This window comes from Aotus nancymaae, unplaced genomic scaffold (genome assembly GCF_030222135.1).
Source record: "Aotus nancymaae isolate 86718 unplaced genomic scaffold, 86718_ANA_hifiasm-v0.15.2.pri h1tg000072l, whole genome shotgun sequence".
NCBI lineage: Eukaryota > Metazoa > Chordata > Mammalia > Primates > Aotidae > Aotus > Aotus nancymaae.
In genome coordinates, this window is record NW_026988487.1 from 15,593,919 (window position 1) to 15,612,990 (window position 19,072).

The following is a 19,072-nucleotide window of genomic DNA, read 5'->3' on the forward strand; positions in this document are numbered from 1 at the left end:
GTTCACCCAGCTTGTTCTTACAGCATTTCCAGTTAAAGTTTCAAAAGTTGGGTTCTAAAATGTTAGGAGGCTTCTCTGTGCCCTTATTCACTGCTGCATTATCACCACTGCTGCAGACTCTACAACACTGCATCTGAGAAATTGTCCCTTCTAGCCTTGGGAAAATCCCATGATTCCTTCATCAGTATGTCCCAAAGGCAATGGAAGAATACAGAACATACCAATTCAAAGACTCAAATTATCTAGGATATTGAGTTTTCCCCTGGGTAATTATGGGTAATGAATTCCCCATTCAGTCTCTTCAAGCAAGGGGCTTTATTTTTTACTCTTTATTTTAAGCAAAGTAACACATATACACATAGAGTCATTTGTTATACAAGGTCTGTTGAGACCACAGCATTTCCCAGCCCCACTCTACCTCTATTTTCCTTGCTTCTGAGTCAACTACTTCCTTTTTTTTTTTTTTTTTGGAGACAGAGTCTTGCTCTGTCGCCCAGGCTGGAGTGCAGTGGTGTGATCTTGGCTCACTGCAACCTCTGCCTCCGGTGTTCAAGCAATTCTCCTCTCTCGGTCTCCTGAGTAGCTGGGATTAGAGGCACACACCACCACGACCAGCTAATTTTTTTTTTTTTTTTTGTATTTTGGTAGGGACGGGGTTTCACCATGTTGATCAGGCTGGTCTCGAACTCCTGACCTTGGGATCCACCCACCTTGGCCTCCCAAAGTGTTGGGAGTTGAGTAGTTGCCACAAAAACCATATGGGCCACATGGGCTAAACTATTTGCTATCTGACTGCAGAAAAAGTTTGCCAACCCCTATTTTAGCTGTGGTTTTGACATTTACACCTAGATTGTTAAATAACACTCATGTGTGGTTACTTTTGCTTTTCTAATTTAGGCACTATCAATCTCCCAGTATACAGTACAAAGGTTTAGCTCCTTCCTCAGCATACATACACACACACTTTCCATCCCTCCTTCCCAATATTATTACATGGTAATTTAAATTAGAATAGATCAATATTCAGTGTTTCTATTATCAAGATTATGTATGCTACTTAGAGCTTACCCATGTTGTAAATTATAATTATTTTCCATTCCTGTACATTCTTTTCCTTTCCCTAGAGTTAATGTCAAAAGAATACTGGAGTGGCTATAATATCACGCAAGTAGATTTCAGAGCAAAGAATATTATAATAATAAAGGTTATTTCATAATGAAAAGTTGATTAAGAAAACACTATAATCTTAAACATTTACACACCTAATAACAGAGCTGCAAAATAAGCTCAAAACTGATAGAACTTCAAGTCTACAGACATAAAATGGTTACCTAGGACTGGGGGATTTGGAGGAAAATAGGAGTGAATAATAGGCACATGGTTTCTTTGTTGGTTATTAAAAGTAATCTAAAATTGGCTGGGCACAGTGGCTCATGCCTGTAATCCTAACACTTTGGCAGGCTGAGGTGGGTGGATCACCTGAGACAACCCTGGCCAACATGGCGAAACCCTATCTCTACTAAAAATACAAAAATTAGCTAAGCATGGTGGTGCATGCCTGTAATCCCAGCTATCTGGGAGGCTGAGGCAGGAGAATCGCTTGAACCCAGGAGGTTGCCGTGAGCCAAGATGTACCACTGCACTCCAGCCTGGGTGACAGAGCAATGCTCTGTTTAAAAAAAAAAAATCTAAAATTGATTATGGTGAGTGTAGTACAACTCATTGACTATACTAAACACGACTGAATTGTACATTTTAAATGAATGAATTGTGAATGAATAAATATGTGAATTATAGCTCAATCAAACTTTTTTTTAAAGATTTTAAAAGATATCATACTAGATAGAAATCTGAATTTACATAGACATGGAAACACCAGAAATGATAAATATGTGGGTAAACATATTTTTCCTATTCAAGAAAATATTTTAAAAAATGAATCGACTTTTTATAGCAAAAATAATTTATTGTGCATTTATGACATAGGTAGAAGTAAAATTTGTGATAACAGCACAAAACCAGAAGATGAAATGGACGTGTATTTTTGTAAGCTTCTTATATTATACACAAAGTGGTAGATTCTTACTTTAAGGTAGACTTTAGGGTGATAAGTTAAAGACATATATTAGAAACCCTAAAGCAACAGCTTAAAAAAATAACAAGCAAAGAAGTATGGTCAATAAGCCAACAAAGGAGTCTAAAGCATGAGAATCATAAGCTGAATCACAGTTTGGAAAAATAGAAAACAAATACCAATCACACTTCTTTTTTTTTTGAGATGAGGGTCTGGCTATGTTGTGCGTGCTGGCCTCAACCTCCCAAAGTGCTGGGACTACAGGCCTGAGCCACCTCGTCCGGCCTGCAATCATAATCACTTTAATGAAAATGTTTTAAACATCCAAATTAAAAGTAAGAGACTGTCAGACTAGATAAAAAAGCAAGACCCAACTATATGCTGTCAACAAGTGATCCAATTTGAATATAAATACACAAATAGATTAAAATGGGTTAAAAAAGATATACTATGCTAGCATCAAACAAAAGAAAGCTAGTTATATTGATAGCAGACCAAGTAGACAAAGAGGAATAAAGAGGGCCACTTCTTGTCTTAATACCATAGAGGTTAATGGAAGAGAACATAACAATCCTAAATGTTTACATACCTAACTTCAAAATACATGACACACACTGATGGAATTGAAAGCAGAAGTAAATTCACAATTATAGTAGGAGATTTCAACATCCTTCTCTTAGTCATTGATCTCTTTGGCTGCTCTGAGACTGGTCTGCAATGAACCAAGAGTGAATGAGTGCACAGATGAGGTCAGAGTTTTTAAAAAGATATCACATATGGGCTGGGCACTGTGGCTCACATCTGTAATCCCAGCACTTTGGGAGGCTGAGGCGGGCGGATCACCTAAGGTCAGGAGTTCAAGACCAGCCTGGCCAACGTGGTGAAACCCTACTGCTACTAAAAAATACAAAAATTAGTCAAGCATGGTGGCGGGCAGCTGTAATCCCAGCTACTGGAAAGGCTGAGGCAGGAGAATCGCTTGAACTGGGAGGCAGAGGTTGCAGTGAGTCCAGATCGTGCCATTGCACTTTCCAGCCTGGGAGACAAAAGTGAGACTCTGTCTCAAAAAAAAAAAAAAAAAGAGTATCATATATGATCTTGATTCCTCTACCCAGTGGCACCGTGAACAGTATTATTAATTTTGGTCCTACATAAGGTATTATTAACACATGGATTTTCATTTTTCGCCTAATTATCCTGAACCAGTTAAACTGAACACTTGGAAAAGGGGGCGGGGGGCGGATATCGATAGCCAAGGCAGTGGTTCTTGAGTATCAGAATTACCCGCTGGTTAAAATTCAGATAGCTCGCCCCACTCCAAAGTTTCTGATTCGGCAGGTTTGGGGTGGGGCCCGAGAGTTTGCCATTTTAACAATATTTCCCGTGATGCTGATGCCGCTGGTCCCAGAATCACACTCTGCAAACAACTGGCCTAGAACGTTGTCACTCCTTTCTCCTACAGATTTTAAGGCAGCCAGTGGGCTCAGAAACAAAACAGAGACCGCAGGATCCAATTCCCCTTAGCGTTGAAGTTACTCAAACTACCGATCCAACCGATAAGCAGGATCCGGGCCACCTCAAGCCGCGCGAGAGTTCATGTGACGTCGTCGGCGTTAGCGTCACGGCGGCGTTGGCCACGTTCAGCGGACACGGGAGCAAGATGGCGATTCCGGGCAGGCAGTGAGTGATCCGGGAGTTAGGGTCAGGCTGGGGGATGAGAAACTACGGCGACCGTGTCTTTGGCCAAGGAGTTTTAAATGCGCTGGAAGTGAAGGGGCTGTGTCGTCAGGGGTAGAGACGGGAAAAAACGAGAAGTCCTGAGGAACATAGAATCCCCTCCCCCGTACATTTTCCAGGATGGAAGCCCGAAGTTTGAGGGAGAAACTTGTGAGGAAATAAAGGAAGTTAGGCTGAGGGGCAGAGAGCGAGACTTTTCTATTTTCCAAAAGCTCGGTCTGAGGCCCCTCAGTCTTGCTTCCTACCCCGCGCTTGAGTTTCTCCCCGCTTGGATGCTCTCAGGGGCAGTGTGAAGAGAGACAGTTCCTGGCTTCCTTAGAGGGCCTTGTTCTCCTTGGCAGAAGCTCAAGTCCTGATTCCCGCCCTTCCTTCTCGTTTTAGGAATATTGTTCTGAGAAGCCACAGAAAAAGGGTAGGCATGTAGGACATTGGGGTATACGTTGCCGCAAAAGAGACAAATACTGTACGTACTTGAAAGTTTTACTTTTGATGTGTAACCCTTACTTTTGATGCGGCCTCCCGTGATCTCCGCATCTTAAAGGCCAAAACGTGAGAAACTAAAGAAGTTGAATCTCATGGGATGGTTCTCTCAGCTGCCCCGAGGCTAAGCACGTGATCTTAATAAAGTGTAAAGTGAACTTGCCTCTATGGCTACTTGGGATTCTCAGTTAATCTTTTAAAAATTTTCGTGAGTTACACTATCCAGTCAGTTCTTAGAAACTATTTAAGTACACAGTAGGGAAAAAAAAAACCTAGCCACTTTCTTGACTTGTTAGACCACAAGGATAATTTATAAAGTATTTAAAAATCTTTAGTGGACATGAACTAAGCTTTGCTCTACACATTTTTTTTTAAATGTTACTGTCACTTTGCCATCTTTTTTATTTTTTATTTTTTATTTTATTTTACACTTCGCCATCTTAAAACATTTCTTAACTTTTTATTTACCTCTCTTCTTTGATAAAAATGGTATTTGAGTTTGGCCTCTGTCCACAAATGATCACTTAGAGTAATAATTATAGAATCTTATGGCATGTTAGAATTTTGAGATCACTGAGAAGCAGAATCAGTCTGTTAATGTGTTCATAAAGCTTATGATATGTTTTGATTTGGTAGCTTCATGTGGAAGAGATAGTAGATGTATTATTTGTTAACATTTAAACATAACGGTTTAATTTCTATTTCAAAAAATATATATGCAGGTATGGGCTTATTTTGCCAAAGAAAACACAGCAGTTGCACCCTGTTTTGCAAAAACCTTCAGTGTTTGGGAATGATTCTGATGATGATGATGAGGTAAGGAAACCTATGTTTTATTCATGCATTGTTGGAAATGTAAATTTTTTAAAAATTGAACTTGTGCCTCTGATATCTTTGCCTTTATTTGTCAATACAGTGAAGTATAATTTACAGAATTATCAAAAGAAATGTTTAAAGAAAGCAGCTCCACCGATTTTTTAAATATTTTTTTTTCCCTCTAAAAGCTGTGAACTTTACCTTTAAACAAACACACAGTCTTTTCAGACTACTGAAATTGATTTAACAAAATTGTTGATGTAAAGATCCTTAGTTATGAGTTGGTAAGATGTCACCAATTTCCTACAGATTTTTATTAGCAAAGCAGTTTTTAATTTGTTAACCATGATCTAAGATCACTATATAACAGTTCCTAACGACACTACCTTTTTTAATTCAGTGTCTGCTAAGTGTAATTTCTCAGTTAATCATTGTAGTGAATAGTTATCCTTGATAGTACTATAATAACATCTAATATAAAAATTTTCTATTTTAGCAGCCTAAACAGTGTTTTTCTTTTCTTTTTTTTTTTTTTTTAAGATGCGGTTTCACCATGTTGACCAGGTTGGTTTTGAACTCCTGACCTCAGGTGATCCACCCACCTCAGCCTCCCAAAGTGCTAGGATTACAGGCGTGAGCCACCGTGCCCGGCTAAAACAGTGTTTTTCTGTGAAACCCACAGTTATATATCAGAAACAACCCTAAATGTGTGCTTTTTTTTTTTTTTTTTTTTTTTTGAGATGGAGTCTTGCTCAGTCGCCCAGGTTGGAGTGCAGTGTTGCAATCTCGACTCACTGCAACCTCAGCCTTCCAGGTTCAAGCAATTCTGTCTCAGCCTCCAGAGTAGCTGGGATTATAGGCACCTGCCATCATGCCTGGCTAATTTTTGGCCAGGCCGGTCTCGAATTCCTGACCTCAGGTGATCTGCCCGCCTCAGCCTCCCAAAAGTGCTGGGATTATAGGCGTGAGCCACCGTGCCCAGCAAATGTGTACTTTTCTAATACTCCATGTTTTAATCTTTCTTTCTTTCTTTTTTCTTTTCTTTTCTTTTTTTTTTTTTTCTTTCTTCCGAATTTCTGCTCTTGTTACCTAGGCTGGAGTGCAGTGGCACAATCCTGGCTCACTGCAACCTCTGCCTCCTAGGTTCAAGTGAGTCTCCTGCTTCAGCCTCTCCAGTAGCACCTGCCACCACACCTGGCTAATTTTTTGTATTTTTAGTAGAGACGGAGTTTCACCATGTTGGCCAGGCTGGTCTTGAACCTGTCCTCAGGTGATTCACCGGCTTTGGCCTCCCAAAGTGCTGGGATTAGAGGCATGAGCCATCGTGCCCAGCCCCCACTTTTTTTTTTCTTTTTTGAGATGCCGTCTCCCTCTGTCACCCAGGTTGAAGTACAGCAGTGCAAACTCAGCTCACTGCAATCTCTGCCTCGAGGGTTCAAGCGATTCTCCTGCGTCAGCCTGCCAAGTAGCTGGGATTATAGGCATGCAACCACACCTGGCTAATTCTTGGTAGTTTTAGTAGAAGCCGGATTTTACCATGTTGGCCAGGCTGGTCTCGAACTCCTGACCTCAGGTGATCCACTGACTTTGGCCTCCCAAAGTGCTGAGATTACAGGCCTGAGCCACTTCAACCGGCATGTTTCTTAAAACAAAGAACTTTGCATCAGTTAAGCTGGTACTTTGTTTGGTCTGGCAGAAGAATAGCTTGTTTTTCAGTTTTTCTTCTTTTTTTTTTTTTTGAGACAGAGTTCCGTTCTTGTTGCCCAGGCTGGAGTGCAATGGTGCAATCTCAGCTCACTGGAACCTCCGTCTCCTGGGTTCAAGCGATTCTCCTGCCTCAGCCTCCCAAGTAGCTGGGATTCCTGCCACCACACCTGGCTAATATTTTGTATTTTTTGTAGAGATAGGGTTTCACCATGTTGGCCAGGCTTGTCTCCAACTCCTGACTTCAGGTGATTCACCCACTTTACCTCCCAAAGTGCTGGGATTAGAAGCATGAGCCACTGTGCCTGGCTGTTTTTCAGTTTTTATTATATAATAGCATAGGTAGATAATTGAACATATTTGGTATTTCTTTGCTACTTTTGAAGACATTGACTCTGTATGGCTCATGCTTTTTAAAAATTGAGGTATAATTTACATATAAAATTCTCAGATTTTAAGTATATAGGTTGATGATTTTTGAGAAATGTATATGCCCCAATCAAGATTTAAACATTTCCCTCTCAAAAAAACAAAAAACAAAAAAAAAATTTCCCTCTCTCCCAAAAAGTCTTCCATACCCTCCTGGAGTCAGTCTATCTCCCCACTTGCTGTCCCAGACAAGTGCTCATATTTCTATTGCTAAATTAGTTTTGCCTATTACAGAGTTTCATATAAAAGAAATCATACAGGATGTACTCTTTTATATCTAACTTACTCCACTCAGTATATTGCCAGATCCATCTTGTAGTTGTAGAATCACATTTTTCTTAAAATGGATTTTTCCTCCTTAACGGTGACTTGTTTTTCTTCCATTTTTTAAAAAATTTCTTCATAAAATTTTAGAATAATAGACCATAGAAATGAATCAAGGTTACTAGTTAAATCTCCATTTATGTGTAGCCAACTACAATATTTTCAAATAGAATATTGAGGAAGTTACTAATTACAAATTTTGATTTTTTAATTATGTTGTTTCGTTAATAAATAATACCTACTATAGGTTAAGAGTTGATGAGTTTTGCATCTGTAGCCTATGTGCTTTTTATTATGTGGTACCCTTAAACTGTTTTTTTGGGGAACCATATATAGTGTTGCTTTCAACCAGTGTCTAGTTTAGTGAGGAAGACAGACATGTAAACATGAATATAAAGCAGACTGAAATTTGGAAAGGAAACTAAGACAGTGAGGATTCCTATGTGCTCATTAAACTTTATTTGATCTTCCAGATCACTCTGTGATATATGGTTACTCTCATTTTACATGTCAGAAAATTGAAGCTTGGGTTTAGTAATTTGTTCAAGGCCATGTGGCTTAAAAATAAGTGGCAAGATTGGGATTTGAACACAGGCCTATCTGGTCCCCAAACCTATATTCTTCTTTCTTCTGTCTTGCCTTGTTTTAATAATAGAGCTACAGAATATTAATGAAATGTAGAGAATGAAATAATTTACTTTGTTGCAGGAGAATCTAGGCAGGAATAAGCATTTAAATAGCCTTCAAGGCTGGTTTAGATTTCAGTAGGCAAAAATAGAGGTGGAGGCCAGGCGTGGTGGCTCACGCTTGTAATTCCAACACTTTGGGAGGCCCAGGTAGGCCGATCACCTGAGGTCAGGAGTTTGAGACCAGCCCGACCAACATGGAGAAACCCTGTCTCCACTAAAAATACAAAATTAGCTGAGCATGGTGGCACATGCCTATAATCTCAGCTACTCGGGAGGCTGAGACAGGAGAATCACTTGAACCCGGGAGGCAGAGGTTGCTATGAGCCAAGATAGCACCATTGAACTCCAGCTTGGGCAACAAGAGCAAAACTCTGTCACAGAAAAAAAACAGAGAGGTGGAGATAATTTCAGCTGGGAGAGAACAGCAAAAAAATACAGAATGGCATACAAGTACAAGGCATTTTTGTGGAATAATGTGGCTGGAGAAGAGGGTGTATAGGAAAAAATGTTGCAAATGAGATTGTAACAGGATTGGGCCAGATTGTGGAGTACCTTAAATTTTTCATGTAAAATTTCAACTTTATATTTTTAGGTAGTTTTTGAGTAATTCAGTGATATCACACTTTTATCTTGGGAAGGTAACTCTTGAATTGTAAAGCAAAGAATGGGAGAAATGAATGATAAGGTTCAAAATACTTGTTAGAAGTCTTTTTCAGGTGAGACACCAGGTTGAGGTCAGTGAGAGTAAATGGAAAATATGAGAGATACCACAGAAATAAATAGGACCTGGAAGCCACATTGAATATGTGGGAAGGTAAAGAGATGAGTTCTTATGCAAGATCTTTTTTTTTTTTTGGTCATTTTCCCTCATTAAAAAAAAATTACTGCAATATAATTCATATAATGTATACTTTTAGGGTGTACAGTTCACTTTTTTTTTTTTTTTGAGGTGGAGTCTCGCTCTTTAGCCCAGACTGGAGTGCAGTGGCGTGATCTTGGCTCACTGCAACCTCCGCCTCCCAGGTTCTGGTTCAAGCAGTTCTCCTACCTCAGCCTCCCAAGTAGCTGGATTACAGGCATGAGCCACCATGCCCAGCTAATTTTTGTATTTTTTAGTAGAGATGGGGTTTCACCATGTTGGCCAGTCTGGTCTTGAACTCCTGACTCAAGCGATCCGCCTGCCTCAGCCTCCCAAAGTGCTGGGATTATAGGCGTGAGCTACTGCGCCTGGCCCAGTTCACTGGTTCTTCAGAGTTGTGCAGGCATCACTACTATTCAGAACATTTTCCTCACCCAGAAAGAAACTGTGTACCTGTTACAGTCATTCCCCATTTTCCTCACCCCTAAACCCTGGCAACCACTAATCTTTCTGTTGCTATAGGTTTGCCTATTCTGCACATTTCATATAAACAGAATCATGCAATAGGCTTTCTTTTGTGTGTGACTTCTTTCACTTAGCATGATGTTCTCAGGTTGTAACATGTGTCACTACTCTTTTTGTATTACTGAATAATATTCCATTGTATGAATGTACCGTATTTATTTATTAGTGGTAGGCATTTGGGTTTTTCCCAATTTCTGGCAATTATAGATAATGCTGGTATAAATATTTGTGTATAGATTTTCTGTATGGACCTGTTTTCATTTCTGTTGGATATATACCAAGGATAGAATTTCTGATTCCTCTGATAACTCTGGTTTTATTTATATATATTTTTTGAGACGGAGTTTTATTCTTGTCACCCCGGCTGGAGTGCAATGGTGTGATCTCGGCTCACTGCAACCTCTGCCTCCCTGTTTCAAGCAATTCTTCCCCCTCAGCCTCCTGAGTAACTGGGATTACAGGCATGTGCCACCATGCCTGGTTAATTTTGTATTTTTAGTAGAAACGGGGTTTCACCTTGTTGGCCAGGCTAGTTTGAACTGACCTCAGGCGATTTGCCCACCTCGGCCTCCCAAAGTGCTAGGATTACAGATGTGAGCCACCGCACCTGGCCTTGTTTTATTTTTTGAGGAACTGCCAGATTGTTTTCAAAGTGGCTGCATCGTTTTGCATTCCTGTCTGCAGTGTATGAGGGTTTTGACACTTCCACATCGTCTCCAACACTTACTTTTTATTGTAGCTATATAGAAGGTATATAGTGGTATCTTATTGTGGACTTGATTTGCACTTCCCTTATGGCCAGTGATGTTGGACATTTTTCAGTTTTTGGAGAAATGTATATTCATGTCATATACCTTTCTTTAAAAATGTTTTTAATTGAAATGGGGTCTCACTATAGGCCAGGCTGGTCTTGAACACTTGGCCTCAAGTGATCTCCCACCTCAGCTTCCCAAAATGCTGGGACTGCAGGTGCAACCCACTGTTCCCAGCCACATTTATCTCTTTTAATTTAATTTAAGTTAATTTAATTTAATTAATTTGTTTATTTTGAGATGGAGTCTCTCTCTGTAGCCCAGGCTGGAGTGCAGTGGCTTGAACTCAGCTCACTGCGAACTCTGTCTCCCCGGTTCAAGCAATTCCCCTGCCTAAGCCTCCTGAGTAGCTAGGACTACAGGTGTGTGCCACCACTTCCAGGTAATTCTTGTATTTTTAGTATAGACGGGGTTTCACTGTGTTGGCTGGGCTGGTCTCGAACTTCTGACCTTGTGATCCGCCTGCCTCAGCCTCCCAAAGTGCTGGGATTACAGGTGTGAGCCACCATGCCCGGCTTTGCCTCTTTTTAAATTGGGTTGTCATTATGGATTGTAAGAGTTCCTTTAGTATATTAGATATATGGTTTGTAAGATATTCTCCTGTTCTGTGGGTTGTCTTTTCACTTAAAAATACCTTTTGAAGCACAAAAGTTGTTTTGAGAAAGTCCATTTTTTGCTGCTATTGCTAGTGCTTTAGTGTCATACCGAATAAACCATTCCTTAATCCAAGGTTACAAGATTTACACTGTTTTCGTCTAAGAATTTTGTTGTTTTAGTCCTTAAATTTAGGTCTTTCATACATTTTGAATTTTTTTTTTTTTTAATAATAAGAGGTAGGGGGTTCAGCTTCATTCTTTTGCATGTGAATTTCCAGTTGTCCCGCACATTTTGTTGAAGACTTTACCATTAAATCGTCCATCGTCCATTTGCCATTAAAGTGTCTAGCACCCTTGTGGTTTAATACACAAATAATTATAAAAATCACTTACTATGGATACAACAGAAAGAATGGACATGCTTATTTTGCATTTCACATTAAAGCATCCTGGCATACTTTATAATGCAAAGCATCATGGCCAGGCATGGTTACTCATACTTGTACCCTCAAGCACTTTGGGAGGCTGAGGTGGGAGAAATGCTTGAGGCTAGGAATTCAAGTCAAGCCTGGGCAACATCAAGACTCCGTCTCTATTTAAAAAAAAAAAAAAAGTGTGATGGCACGCACTGGTAACCTTAGGTACTCAGAAAGCTGAGATGGGGAAAATTGCTTTAGCCCAGGTTCGAGGCTGCAGTGAGCTAGGATTGTGCCACTGCACTCCAGCCTGGACAATAGAGAGAGATCCTGACTCTAAAAGAAAGAGAAAAACAAAGCAACATGAAATGACCACAGTGTACACAGTTTGAGAAGGATGGGTTTACACAAGTAATCTAGAGAGTTTATTGATGTTACTGCTGTTTCTGTTCCATTGTGAAATGAGGCCGGTGGTAGCTAGACAGTGGGTACATTAGAGTAAGCAAAGATAGGCCTGGGCCATTTTGCAATAGCTTTTTCCTTCCTTACTGCTCTTCCTCTTTTCCTCCTTCGTGTAGTGGGACTTTAATACAGAGAATTGGTTTCATAAGTGATGGAAGACTTGAGATGCCAAAAAGGGGATGAAGAGGCAGTCCAGAGATTAGCAGTAGTAAGAAGCAAACTTACTACTTAAAAAAAAAGTGATGTATAGAGGGATACGAGTAGGAGATGGGTATTAGAGGCTGGGGAACAGAGTGACCTGGTGGGAACTGGACTTAACTAGAAGGAGCAGAAGCATTTGTAAGATTCAGTCTTAGGTAAAGAGAAAGGTTCTCCTACCTTCCAGTATACCGTCTCTGCCTTACATTGGTGGAGCCCAGTCAAAGCCAATAGACAAAGGAGCTACATCTTAGTGAACAGAATATAAAACTATTCTTTAGAAAAATTTCCTTACCTATAAAAAATCAATCCGATTAATTCCAGCTTGTTTTTTTAACTGAGTAGTAAATTTCTTAGTTAAGTATATTTAAATATTTGTGAGATTGGACCGGGCACAGTGGCTCAGGCCTATAATCCCAGCGCTTTGGGAGGCTGGGGCGGGCAGATCACTTGAGGTCAGGAGTTCAAGACCAGCCTGGTCAACATGGTGAAACCCCATCTGTACTAAAAATACAAAAATTAGCCAGGCGTGGTGGCAGGCTCCTGTTATCCCAGCTACTCAGGAGGCCGAGGCAGGAGAATCGTTTGAACCCTGGAGGTGGAGGTTGCAGTGAGCTGAGATTGCACCACTGCACTGCAGCCTGGGTGATGGCGAGACTCTCTCAAAAAAAAGATTTAAAAATTTGTGAGATTTGACTATAAAAATCTCTTTCATAATTAGTCAACAATTTAAGCAACAATTATTAGTGCTGTGGAAAGTATAGAAGAAAGATAATTTCTTATTCTGAGTAGAGTATTTGATACACCTGGAAAGGAGCTGCTATGAAGCCAACCTATCCTTTTCATCAATTCAGCCAAAGCATTTAAGATCCCAAAATTTAAGATCAGATTTTCTCTCTAGTGGTCCAGCAGAGGGAGCCCTAGCACATGAATTGTTTTCATTTTGTGCTTGTATCCAGGGTTAGTTTAGTGGAAAAGTGGTAGTCCATCCCTTTTAATTACCATTTTTTGAGACAGAGTCTGGCTCTGTCACCCATGCTGAAGTGCAGTGGCATGATCTCAGTTCACTGCAGCCTCCACCTCCCAGGTTCAAGCAGTTCTCGTGCCTCAGCCTCCCAAGTAGCTGAGCTCACAGGCATGTGTCACCAGGCCGATATTTTTTGTAGAAATGGGGTTTCATTTTTTGTAGAAATGGGGTTTCGCCATGTTAGCCAGGCTGGTCTTGAACTCCTGGCCTCAAGGGATTCGCCTGCTTCCCTCCCAAAGTGCTGGGATTGCAGGCATGAACCACCACGCCCGGCCTAGTAGATCCTCTTTTTTAGATTATCAGAACATATTAGAAATAATTACCATTTTTTTTCAAGGTTGGAGAGATGGTATGGGGGTGAAAGTTTTTACACCATATGAGTAAGAAAGCATATTCTGATGCTGTGCTCTATTCATAAGTGAGTGGTTTTGCTGTCATAGTAATGTACTTAATCTGGTTTTTTTCCAATCCATCCTCTCTTTTCTGGTCTCACTGTCACCATGTTCATTCTTTTCTCTTGGATTATTATTATTATTATTATTATTTTTGAGACTGAGTCTCACTCTCGCCCAGGCTGGAGTGCAGTGGTGTAATCTTGGCTCACTGTAACCTCCACCTCCTGCGTTCAAGCGATTTTCCTGCCTCAGCCTCCTGAGTAGCTAGGACTACAGGCATGTACTACCATGCCTGGCTAATTTTTTGTAGTTTTAGTAGAGATGGGGTTTCACCATGTTAGCCAGGTTGGTCTTGATCTCCTGACTTCATGATTCACCCACCTTGGCCTCCCAAACTGCTGGGATTACAGGCGTGAGCCACCACGCCTGGCCTCTCTTGGATTATTTTAATTGTTTCATAACTAGTTTCCTTATTACCTATCTCCTCTCAAATTATTTCAGATATTCTTGCCAGATTGATCTTCCTAAAGCACTGTTATTATCACTGTTGCTCAGTTAGTCCTGAACAGAATTATATTTAAAATCTAAACTGCTAATGTTGACTTTGAAAACCTTCTCTATGCTTTGCCCCTAATATGCTTATTAGCATTTTCTCCTGCTTCTCCACACAGAGTACACTGTCGTGCTCGCAGATTTTCACAGCTTTGCTTTTCTTTACACTGGAAGTCTTGTCCCCTGCTTTTTTTTAATGTCCAAATTATAGCCATTCTTCAAAACCCAGTGCAAAAGCTACTTCTTTCAAAATACCTTCTTTGATTTTCCTCACTGGAAAGAATCTCTTCCTTTTTCTGACACTCTTTACCTTTCTTATAGCACTTAGCTTTTAAAATCTTGCATTTTAAGTTGTTTACATATATGCATTGTCATGTACTAGATAGAACATGAGCTCTATGAGTTAGGACCTGGCCATCTAGCCTAGGTTCGTTTTTATTTTTTGAAACAGAGTCTTGCTGTGTTGCCCAGGCTAGAGTGCAGTGGCGCGATTTCAGCTCACTGCAACCTCTGCTTCCCAGCTTGAGCTTCCCAGCTCGAATGATCTTTTAGCTTCGGCCTCCTGAGTAGCTGGGACCACTGGTGTGAGACACCACACATGGCTCATTTTTGTATTTTTTTTTGTAGAGATGGTGTTTCGCCATGTTGCCCAGGCAGGTCTCAAACTCCTGAGCTCAAAGTGAAATGCCCACCTTGGTCTCCTAAAGTGCTAGGATTACAAGCATGAGCCACCATGCCTGGCCTGGGCTAGCTTCTAAAAATCAGTAAGATTATTTATTCAGGTGTTTAGTTGTCTGTATTGTAAAGAGCCAGGTAGTAAATGTCTTAGGCCTTGTAGGGCAACTGTACAACTTCAGTCTCAGTGTGAAAGCAGCCACATGCAATATGTAAATTATGAGCATGAGTAATAAATGTTTTAATAAACTTATATTTATAAAAATGGAGGTAGGCTGTATTTGACCCATAGCTTATAACTTGCTGACCACCGGTCTATATGATTGTTCTGGAAAGTATTTGTAATAAATATTTCACGAGTGTTGAAAGTGACCAAAATGGTTAGATGTTGCATGACAGATTAAACATTGAACTCCTTTTTAGGTGTTTATCTATGATAAATGCCTGCCTATTTTGCAGAGCATAATGAATTTTCCTTTTAATGTCATCAATTGAAATGTTTATTTCTAAACAATAATATACTTGTGAGATCTACTTTTGTAACATAATTTGTGTGCTGTTAAGAGATATCATGTATATAGTCTGAAAATTGTGCTTTTTTTGGAGATAAGGTTTTGCTCTGCTGCTCAGGCAGCAGTGCACTGGTATCATAAGGGCTCACTGCAACCTCAGCCTTCTGGGCTCAAGTGATCCTCTCACTTCAGCTCTCTAGTAGCTGGCACCACAGGCATATGCCACCATGTCCAGCTAATTTGTTTATTTTTTGTAGAGACAGAGTCTCCCTCTGTTGCCCAGGCTGGTCTCAAGCTCCTGGCCTCAAGTGATCCTCCTGCCTCAGCTTCCCAAAGTATAGGGATTGTAGGTGTGAACTACTGTAACTGGCCTAGTTGTTGCTTTTGGATAGAGAGACAAACTTTTTAACCACTTAAAAAGAGAGTGTTAAGTTTAGCTAGCTAAAATTTATGAACTTAGTTTTAAATTTTATTTAATTTACATTACTTTTTTTTTTTCTTTCTTTCTTTCTTTTGAGATAGGATCTTGCGCTTTCACCTGGGCTGGAGTACAGTTGTACCATCACAACTCATGGCAGCCTCAATTTCTCAAGCCAAAGCACTCCTCCCACCTCAGCCTCCCAAGTAGCTGGGACCACAGGCACGCACCACCATGCCTGGCTAATTTTTTAATTTAAATTTATTTTTTGTAGAGACAGGGTCTCACTACCTTGACCAGGCTGCTCTCGAACTCCTGGGCTCAAATGATCCACCCGCTATGGCCTCCCAAAGTGTTGGGATTACAGGTGTGAGCCACTGCACCTGGCTGTGAACTTGGTTTATATATATATATATATATGCGTATGTATAAAAAATTACTTAGAAGCCAAGTCCTTTTATAGGTTAAGAATTTATAGAAATTATAAGGGAAACTAAAGCCCTAGGAGAAAAAAGAGGAAAACACATTTAGAGACAAATGTAGAAAAAATAGAAATATCTAGTGAACATTTAAAAAATTCAATTTTAATATTTAAGAAATGTAAACGTAGGTCAATAGTAAGCTACCATTTTTTACAACCATATTAGCCAAAGACTTTTTAAATATGAAATGGCAGGATTTTTGTGAAATGGCACTCAAATTTTTGTTGTTATAAATTGATGCACATTTTTAGAAGCAGATGTGCCTCCTCTGAAAAGCAATTCCAAAAATGAGTATAAATGTTTTAAAAGTTGAGCATTTTTTACCCAGTGTTATCAGTCAGGAGACAGAAACCTGGCCAGTATTTTCCTTTCTAAAATTTTGTCTTGGAATTGTCAGAAATTGATATAAAATATTTGTAGGTATTCAAAAGCATTTATCTTGGGGCTCTTGACGATCACAAGAACTTAAGATCAGGCCAGCTTTTAACAGTGAAAGTGTGAGTAAGTAAAGTGTGTGCAGTACTACAGCTATTAAATTCATCACAAAATAACATTTAGTGAAAAAGTGTACAAATTTGTTATAGATAAAAGGAAAAAAGACAAGAAAGCATTTCAGATTTTTTTTTTTTTAAGAGATGAGGTCTCGCTATGTTGTCCAGACTGGAGTGCAGTGGCTATTCACAGGCGCAATCCCACTACTGATCACAGGAGTTTTGACCTGCTCCATTTCCGACCTGGGCCAGTTCACCCCTCCTTAGGCAACCTGGTGGTCCCCCGCTCCCGGGAGGTCACCATATTGATGCCAAACTTAGTGCGGACACCTGATCAGCCTAGCGCACTACAGCCTAGAACTCCTGGGCTCAAGTGATCCTCCCACCTCAGCCTCCCGAGTAGCTGGGACTACAGGCACGTGCCACCATGCCCAGTGCATTTCAGAATTTTTTTTTTCCTTTTTTTTTTTGAGATGGAGTTTCGCTCTTGTTACCCAGGCTAGAGTGCAATGGCGTGATCTCGGCTCACCGCAACCTCCACCTCCTGGGTTCAAGCAATTCTCTTGCCTTAGCCTCCCAGGTAGCTGGGACTACAGGCATGCGCCACCATGCCCAGCAAATTTTTATATTTTTATTAGAGACGGGGTTTCACCATGTTGACCATGATGGTCTCGATCTCTTGACCTCGTGATCCACCCGCCTCGGCCTCCCAAAGTGCTGGGATTATAGGCGTGAGCCACCGCGCTCGGCCACATTTCAGAATATTAATGGCAGTTATCTTTGTGTGTCAGACTATGAGTGGTTATTTATTTTTTTAATTGTAGAGGTGGGGTCTTACTATATTGCCCAGCCTGGTTTTGAACTCCAGGCCTCAAGTGATCCTCCTGTCTTGGTCTCCCAAAGTGCTGGGATTACAGGTGTGAGCCAACATGCCTGACCTGGTTATTTTGTTTTTTTATACTTTTTCGTATTTTCTATTATTATTTATATATATATATATATATATATATATATATATATATATATATAAAATTGCATTTTAGGTTCTGGAGTACGTGTAAAGAATATGCAGGATTGTTGCATAGGTTCATACATGGCAATGTGGTTTGCTACCTCCATCTCCACCACCTATATCTGACATTTCTCCCCATGTTATCCCTCCCCAACTCCCTACCCTCCACAGTCCCTCCCCTAGTCCCCCCACCACAGACCTCAGTGTGTGATGCTCCCCTCCCTGAGTCTGTGTGTTCTCATTGTTCAACACCTGCCTATGAGTGAGAACATGCAGTGTTTGATTTTCTGTTCTTGTGTTAGTTTGCTGAGAATGATGGTTTCCAGGTTCATCCACGTCCCTACAAAGGACACGAACTCATTTTTTATGGCTGTATAGTATTCCATGGTGTATATGTGCTACATTTTCCCTGTCTAGTCTATCATCGATGGGCATTTGGGTTGTTTCCAAGTCTTTGCTATCATGAACAGCGCCACAATGAACGTACATGTGCGTGTGTCCTTATAATAGAATGATTTATAATATCCTTTGGATATATACCCAGTAATGGGATTGCTGAGTCAAATGGAATTTCTATTTCTAGATCCTTGAGGAATCGCCACACGGTCTTCCACATGGTTGAACTAATTTACATTCCCACCAACAGTGTGAAAGTGTTCCTATTTCTCCACATCCTCTCCAGCATCTGTTGTCTCCAGATTTTTAATGATCGCCATTCTAACTGGTGTGAGATGGTATCTCAATGTAGTTTTGATTTGCATTTCTCTAATGACCATTGATGATGAACATTTTTTCATGTCTTCTTTTGAAAAGTGTGTGTTCATGTCCTTCACCCATTTTTTTTCTTGTAAATCTGTTTTAGTTCTTTGTAGATTTTGGATATAAGTCCTTTGTCAGATGGGTAGATTGCAAAAATTTTTTCCCATTCAGTTGGTTGCCAGTTCACTCTAATGATTGTTTCTTTTGCTGTACAGAAGCTCTGGAGTTTAATTAGATCCCATTTGTCTATTTTGGCTTTTGTTGCCAATACTTTTGGTGTTTTAGTTGTGAAGTCCTTGCCTATGCCTATGTCCTGAATGGTTTTGCCTAGGTTTTCTTCTAAGGTTTTTGTGGTGTTAGGTCTTATGTTTAAGTCTTTAATCCATCTGGAGTTAATTTTAGTGTAAGGTGTCAGGAAGGGGTCCAGTTTCTACTTTTTGCACGTGGCTAGCCAGTTTTCCCAACACCATTTATTAAACAGGGAATCATTTCCCCATTGCTTGTTTTTGTCAGGTTTGTCAAAGATGAGATGGTTATAGATGTGTGGTGTTGCCTCCAAGGCCTCTGTTTTGTTCCATTGGTCTATATCTCTGTTTTGGTACCAGTACCATGCTGTTTTGATTACTGT

The 19,072-nt window shown here is 40.2% G+C and overlaps 1 protein-coding gene across 1 annotated transcript in view; it reads left to right on the forward strand.

Annotated features, from left to right (window-relative positions):
* The first annotated feature begins 3,668 nt into the window (after nucleotides 1-3,668).
* The window catches only part of NSRP1 (nuclear speckle splicing regulatory protein 1), a 65,573-nt gene continuing 50,169 nt past the window's right edge, over nucleotides 3,669-19,072 (forward strand). The window contains exons 1-2 of the mRNA XM_012449292.3: nucleotides 3,669-3,754; nucleotides 5,014-5,107. Of these exons, the coding sequence (XP_012304715.2) occupies nucleotides 3,735-3,754; nucleotides 5,014-5,107 (114 nt within the window). The 5' untranslated portion in view covers nucleotides 3,669-3,734. The remainder of the gene's footprint in view (nucleotides 3,755-5,013; nucleotides 5,108-19,072) is intronic.